Here is an 8,262-nt window from a genome sequence, read left to right on the forward strand (position 1 = left end):
TTACAAAGAAATAGTGAGAAATCCTGAAAAGAAACTATTAGTTCCAAGTCAAATTATGTTTAAAGGTTAAGAGATCTACGGAAAACAAAAGCGTGGGTTAGAAACATTGCCTACATGCCAATTTTTATTTCTAAGAGAAACTCTTACACAAATAATCATCGTCTTTGTCTTACAAAACAAAACCGAATAATCCTAAAATTAATCCCACAAATCCAAATTAGCGGAATTTAGAGTAACAAAGTCAGAGTCAGTCTTGCCATCTGTACGTTAATTTGATAAATCAAACTGCTTTGGGGAGGGCATGACTTTCAGCCCTTAAATAACGACAACAGTTACAGAGATCTTTTTTTTTTTTTTTTTTTTTTAGAGAAAGATGTATATCCAGGAAACCCAATGGAATATGTTACTTCTGAAATTCCATAAAAGCTGTAAGGCAGCCAAGTGTTGATGGTATTCAACGACAGTAAAAGTTTGCACTCTTAATGACCATTGACGGGCTTTGTGTCAACTTTCAAACAATATGCTTTTCATTGACTATCAATGCAAAGATGAGGAAAGAAATACAATATATCATACCCCAGCATAGAGCTACTATATTTGTATAAAAGAATCACTACGTATCTGTTGTTTTAAATGAAGTCCCGTCCAGGCATTAAGCTGTAATCTAAATGTTGATAGTGCCTGATCTCAACTTCCAAGATGAACAAAGAGTTTATATGTGAAGACTGATTCTCTTTGGCCGCAATGGATACCATATTCTCTGGGGGCAGTCTTTAGTTGGATCAAGGTCATATTTTAGGTCCAATGAATGTACAACAGGGTGGTACTGATTCAGAATTTCTTGTTTTGCTTTTATGATTTTGATGACATGTTCAAGGATCTTTCTGGGATACTGCTTACGTTTTGTGGCTATATCGACTATGATTTCATCAAACTGGTCTTCAAGGACTTTGATATCAGAATCCATAAAGTAATTGTCTGAAGCTTCTTGCCATGCTTGCCCATTAATGCTGACATTCTCTTGCACAGCTGATTCAAAAGTCCACTGCGCATCTCGCAACACGGGCTCCTGAATCTCCTCTGGCAGCACGTCCCCCAGCTTTTGCACTAAGCGGCCGCAAAGTTCTAGCATTTCCGTCAAGGCCCGCTTCGTGGTGCAATGCACTCGGAAGTCTTTTCTGGAGGTGGCAAGGACAGAGGCCCCATCGTCTGTCCCGGCCACACTCTCCACGTCCTGCGGAGAAGAAAGGGCCACCGACTCTTATTTGTCTCTTTTTTTATTTCAAAAAAATTTAGAGCAGTTTTAGGTACGGAGATTTCCCATATACTCCCTGCCCCAACACATGCATAGCCTCCTCCATTATCAACATCACTCACTAGAATGGTATATTTGTTACCAAGGATGAACCTACAGTGGCAAATCATTAAGTTTGCTCTTGGTGTTGTACATTTTATGGGTTTGGACAAACGTACATGTATCCACCACTACAGAGCATATTCACTGTCTTAAAAATCTTCTGTACTCTGCCTATTCATCTTTCCCCCTTATGCCACCCTGGCACTATTGATCTTTTTTTAATGTCTCCATAGTTTTGCTTTTTCCAGAATATTATATAGTTGGAATCTTACCCCATGTAGTCTTTTCAGATTGACTTCTTTCACTCATAATATACATTTAAGATTCGTCCATGTCTTTCCATGGCTTGATAGCTCATTTATTTTTAGTGCTGAATAATATTCCATTGTCTGGGTGTACCACAGTTTATTTCTCCATTCACCTACTGAAGAACATTTTAGTTGCTTCCAAGTTTTGGCAATTATAAATAAAGCTGCTATAAACAACTGTTTGCAGATTTTGTTCTGTCCCTGTACCATACCTTGTCCAGAAGTGTATATAAAAGGAATCATATAGCACATGATTCTGCTCTTTGAATATGGCTTTTTACTAAGCATAACACATTTGAGATTTGCCTGTTGCATGTCACTAGTTTACTCCTTTTTTAGTGCTGGGTAGTATTTCATTGTATGGGCCAGAGCTTGTTCATCTATTCACCACTGAATGTCAGTTAGGTTGTCTTCAGTGGGAAGATTATTAAAAAGCTGCTGCAAACATTTGTGTACAGTTTTTTTGCAAAACCACAAATCTTCATTACTCTTAGGTTGAGATTGCTGGGTCATTTAATAAGCATATGTTTAACTTTGCAAGCAACTGCAAAAATATTTTTCAAAGTGACCTTAACATATTGTAATACCATGAGCAATGGATGAGAGTTATGGTTCCTCTGATCTTGAAAGAACTTGGCATAATAAATCTTTTCAAATTTTAGCCAATCCATAGGTATATAATAGCATCTCATCATAGTTTTAATTTGCATTTTCCCTACTTACTAAAGATGCCATCTTTTCATGTGTTTCTCAGTCATCTGTGTATTTTCTTTGATGAAGGGTTTATTCAAATCTTTAACTGTTTTTAAAGTTGGGTTGATGTTTTATTATTATTGAGTTTCAAAATCTATTTTTTTATTCTAGATACAACTTATTTAACATATATATGTATTGGAAATATTTTCTCAAGTATATGGCTTGTCTTTCATTCTTTCAACAGTGTCTTTTGTAGAACAGAAATTGTTAATTTTGATAAAGTTAAATTGACCATTTAAAAATATATTATGCTGTTGATTTTTATCTATTTTGTAGCTTTGCTTGATCTAAGATAAAGATTTTCATGCTTAGACATGTATGTTATATGCAAATTTGAGTGGAAAATCATGCAAAAATTCTAATAAGTAACAATATTTTTAAAGCGGTTCAAACAAATAATTATTGAATAGCTAAAAAAGGGTTGCCTTCAAGATTGTTGTGGCTTGTAAAGTGTTCTTCAGGGTAAACAGTGTAGTCTCCTCTCTTTTGCTGGGAAGTAAAGACATATAAGTAATATCCACAGCACGCTTGCTTGAAGCAAATGTATTCAAACCTTAATGTTCTTCAAAGCCTCCATTTGTAATTTAAAAAAAAAATTGTTCCTTGATAATATCCTTTAAAGAGTTATTATTATAAGTGATCCTTCATTTTACTCATTTGTAACAGAGATCATTTTTATTACATCACTTTGAGAATATATATAATTTTTATCATTAGACCATCTGTTTGGGATTATATTAATATATCTCTAAAGTATGCACTGTTAAGCACTTAACATAATCAAGACACTGTATTAGGAAGCATACAAGGTCCCTGCAGTTGAACTAGATATAGTTAGGGGATTTTTGAAAGGAACTTTAATTTGGGGAACTAAAACAGCTGGAAATATATTATGAACAAAATGTTTTCAGTGAGAAAGGTGATATAACTAAGAGTAGAGTTCAAAATGACTAGTGGATTATAATGATAATATATTCTGTATGAGTAGAAAGAATGAGAGACATTACTCATTAATGTGCTTTGGAATTGAATGTAAATCACTACCAAATTATCAAGTACTTAGATAAGTATATCTTATGATTATCTTTTTGGTGAGCTCATTTCTCAGAAGGAATCATGAATCAAAGAGAAAAATTAAAGGGAAATATAATTTGATTTTTCACTATGCAGTTCAAAAATTAAATACAACTACATGGGTATCATATAGATGCTTAGATGAAAGATTGAGAAACCAAAGCAAAGAGAAGCATATGTTTTTTATCACTGCAAGATTGAATAATCAGCAGATATAGTTCATCGATCATTCTGGGTACAGTAAATCTCCAAATTTTAAAATTTATGTAATAAAATGTAATGTGAATAAAATTATGCTCTATTTGAGTCACATATACTTAATTTATCAAAAAGATTTTTTTTCTCCTTACCCCAAGGCTTCAGCAATGTCTGGTGAGTTCTTTAAGCTTCTTGTAGAAAGTGTCTTTAAAGTTTTCCTTTCCTGATGGGCAATCTGTTTTCATCTTTAAAGAATAAATTAATTTAAATGTCTTGAGTCCTGAAATTCTGATTAAGGATTTCTGAATAAATTGTGTGCTTAGTAGAATTCAAAGATATTTTTTCTTGTAATTAAAGTGCAGTTGGTCTGTAGTTATTGAGTTTTGAGAGAGGTAGTTCTAATGGGAGGTTAGTTATGAATGTTAGAAATCATAAGTGTATGGGCGACCCAGCAATCCCACTACTGGACATATACCCTGAGAAAACCATAATTCAAAAGAAGTCATGTACCGCAATGTTCATTGCAGTTCTATTTACAATAACCAGGACATGGAAGCAGCCTAAGTTTCCATTGACAGATGAATGGATAAAGAAGATGTGGCACATATATACAATGGAATATTACTCAGCCATAAAAAGAAATGGAATTGAGTTATTTGTAGTGAGGTGGATGGACCTAGAGCCTGTCATACAGAGTGAAGTAAGTCAGAAAGAGAAAAACAAATACCGTATGCTAACACATATATATGGAATCTAAGGAAAAAAAAAAGTTCATGAAGAGCCTAGTGGCAAGATGGGGATAAAGACACAGACCTACTAGAGAATGGACTTGAGGATATGGGGAGGGGGAAAGGTAAGCTGTGACAAAGTGAGAGAGTGGCATGGACATATATACACTACCAAAAGTAAAATAGATAGCTAGTGGGAAGCAACCGCATAGCACAGGGAGATTAGCTCGGTGCTTTGTGACCACCTAGAGGGGTGGGATAGGGAGGGTGGGAGGGAGACACAAAAGGGAGGAGATATGGGGATATATGCATATGTATAGCTGATTCACTTTGTTATAAAGCAGAAACTAACACACCATTGTAAACCAATTATACTCCAATAAAGATGTTAAAAAAAATAAGCCTATGGGGAGGGATGAGTACAAAGAAAGGAAACTACAGAAATTGTCACATCTCCCCACATGGAACAATGTTTCTGTTCCTACATGTTGCTATCTCAGAAGATTTGCCATTCAAATTTACAGAGAAGTCAAAATAATTTTTGATACAAATAAATGAAAACCAAAATTGTGAGCTATGCTCTTTTCTGACAGGAACATCTAGATCATATGCATTAGTAGGATATGTTTAACAAAGATTATTAAATGTGTACTATGTACATATGTACCAAATACTAAATGAATTTACTATTAATTTAGTATTTTGGGGGGAACTCCCCGGCAGACCAGTGGTTAGGACTCCACACTTTTATTGCTGAGGGCCCAGGTTTGATCTCTGTTCAGGAACTAAGATCCCACAAGTTGTAGGGCATGGCGAGGCCAAGAAAAATAAATAAATATTTTTAAATCAAAAATTTTTATTTTTTGGGTAAGACTGTAGGTTGTACTCACTTATTAATGTTTATTGAGTATTTTTACACTTCTCAAGAGACACAGGGAGCATTTTTTTTTGGGGGGGGGGCAGCATTTTTTTGTTTAACTTCATTCCTATCTTGAGACTTCCCATTTTGGCTGTGATGCATCAGATATATTTTAGGAATATTTGAAGAAATGTCCCATTATGGAAAGATGTCCTTAAAATTTGCATAATTGTACTGTATAAACATTCACAATATTTATAATTATTTTTATTGTGATAATAGCAAAAATTTATAATATACATATTATTTATGTTTTAGAGTTATAATATTCATATAACTAGATTTGAGTCAATAAAAGATAGGTTGAATCAAAATAAAGCAGCAAAGAATAACCTTTTCAATTCTGTATGCTGTTTCTACCACTGTTTAATAATGTATCACTTATTTACCAGGCTGGAAGGGGAAGGAGTGAGAGTTGTAAAATGGTAAGGCCAAGTCACAGTAGAAATCAGAAGTATGTCTTTCTCACAGTCTATCCTATGTAATTTTGAAAACTCTCAGCATTCTCATTCTTCACTCTTCCTGTCATCCATTAATGACAATGCCAACAGCAGCAAGTCAATAGCTGGTGCCCACTGAAGTTATCAGTCCTGATGAAGACTACTAATATCTTTGTCAACAGTGTTGGACATGCCAAAGAAGCTAATAGTTATACTGGGTGCTGTTTTCTGATGATACTGATGTTGAAAACACTAACCTTCAAAGCTGCAGAAATTGTCAGAAATACTAACACCATTTTGCTCTCTCAAAGTTTCATAGATTGTGCAATGGCATGTAAAAACAAAGAATTGTTTTCTTGCTCTTTTATTACAGGCTTCTCAGTTTTTTTTTGGCTGCGCTGCACAGCTTGTGGGATCTTAGATCCCCAACCAGGGATTGAACCTGGGCCCTCGGCATTGAAAGCTCAGAGTCCTAACTACCGGACTGCCAGGGAATTCCCCAGGTTTCTCAATTTAAGATTAATTCATGACTTTAGGAGATTGAAACATTGTCAGGCACTGAGTGCTAGGCACTGTGATGCCCTGAGAATTAACACTTCTTTCCAAGTTAGACACATTTTTTAACTACACTTATGCTCCTGCAGTCTTCTCTAAATGATTTAGCTCTCAAGACCCCCTTTATTCCCATATGTAAAAATAACGAGGATGGGGGTAGGGCAGGAAGACATGCCACTAATCCTCATACTTGCCTAGACATGCCTAAACTCTGGGAAAAATATACATTAGGATGAACATGAGACCCTGTTACAATGAGTTTTATTTACTTTCCAAAATTATTTACAAGGTCTCATAAACATCAAACATTTAATCTATCAAAAAAATAGCAACATAATCTCCATAAATTTAATCTGCAGCCTGTAACTCTTTTTAAAAGAGTTCCTCAGCCAGATGACATAAAGGTAGTATGACCACAAGACATCTCAAAATTGAAATTGGAAGGGCCAATGCATGCACTATTAGTAATGTTTCAGACCATCTGGGCTAAATTCTTAAATACGCATATGTAACTGAAATTTGTGTTATGATTTCATGTAAATTGGAAACTTCAAGACTTGAACCAAGATCTAACCAATATTAATCTGGAGATAAACAACATAATTTCTTTGTGAAATATTGCAGAACAGACATTATGTTAGATGAAATAGTAAATCTTTCATTTGATATTTAAATAATGGATAAATTAGGAGTAAATCCTACTCAACTTAAAGCCATATTGTCTGAAAAAATGATCTAGCTTATGTATTATTAGATAAATCTGAAGGTAATCTGTGGATTGTTACAAATAAAAACAAAGACTTAATTTTCTTTCTCTGATTTTTGAAATGAAGTTTGTAGAAGAAAGACTTGGCTTTGTACCACAGAACCAACCACAGCCTTCTGAAAAATCTTGGTGACCTGGAGGCAAGTGTCTGGGAACCTTAAAACTGTGCAAATCATAACACATCTAGTAAGTGTTTCAGGAATGATTTGCAGAGGGTTATAAAATATAAACACTTAAAATTTAGTTGTGATTTAGTAAATGTGTAAAAACTAAAATAGATTCCTCAGAATTATCATCACTAAAGTGCTTGGCATTGTGTGATTTAATATGGAATGACCTAATATTAATAGCTAGAATACATATATAAAGCAAATTCTGGCTGAAAAGATGATAGGAGGAATACATTTCATATTACCTTAGAAAAACTATTCCTGAGTTCAGCTTTCGCTATATATATTTTGTATATGTTGATAAAGAAATTCCTATAGTGGGACCCACAAAATGAAGCCTGCCCCAGTGGTCCCACCCACACCACAAATCTAAACCTAAATCAACCTGCATTCAGGAGAAATGTCTCACTGTCTAGGAGAACTAACATACACCAATCACAATCCTCCAACTCAGCTCTAACTAGCTCACCTTTCCCTAGAAAACAGAACTTGCTAACTTTACCAGGAAATCCTCAAACTTCTAGTCAATCATGCCTTGTTTCTGCACTGCTGCTTCGAATGCTCTATAAAACTTGCTCTTGCCCAAAATCCTTAGGGAAATCTGCTCCTCTGTTTGTGAGGCACCATACTCCCCCAATCCATGGATTATTTTCCCTTAAATTAAAGGACACCAAACTCATTGCTAAATTGTAATATTTTTGTCATTTGAAAATGTAGTGAGTTCATTTGAAAAAATTCTAATTCAAGATTAGATGAGGTGACCATTTACCTCCCGATAAGAGAAATATACATTGCAAATAAATAATTATTACTTAAAAGTTTTACTTAAAGAATACGATTTATCAAATAAACACAAAAATATTTGTACCCTAAAATTCTAATATTCTGTTTAGTTACATAATTACATTGTATAAGCACATGAAATATTTCTGTGTTATAATTTAATAACTTGAATCTTGAAATTCTTTGGAGGGCTAGTCCAAGTATGTTT

General features: G+C 34.3%; 1 protein-coding gene across 1 annotated transcript; it reads right to left on the reverse strand.

The window, feature by feature from the left end:
• Positions 1-712: 712 nt before the first annotated feature.
• On the reverse strand, positions 713-6,076 carry LOC103002326 (kinetochore-associated protein NSL1 homolog). Its single transcript, XM_057532703.1, has 2 exons — positions 6,038-6,076; positions 713-1,234 (listed from the first exon to the last, which is right to left on the reverse strand). Exons 1-2 carry the CDS (start codon positions 6,074-6,076, stop codon positions 713-715), a joined length of 561 nt encoding a protein of 186 aa, XP_057388686.1.
• Positions 6,077-8,262: the final 2,186 nt, after the last annotated feature.

This window comes from Balaenoptera acutorostrata, chromosome 18 (assembly GCF_949987535.1).
Source record: "Balaenoptera acutorostrata chromosome 18, mBalAcu1.1, whole genome shotgun sequence".
In the NCBI taxonomy this organism is placed as follows: domain Eukaryota; kingdom Metazoa; phylum Chordata; class Mammalia; order Artiodactyla; family Balaenopteridae; genus Balaenoptera; species Balaenoptera acutorostrata.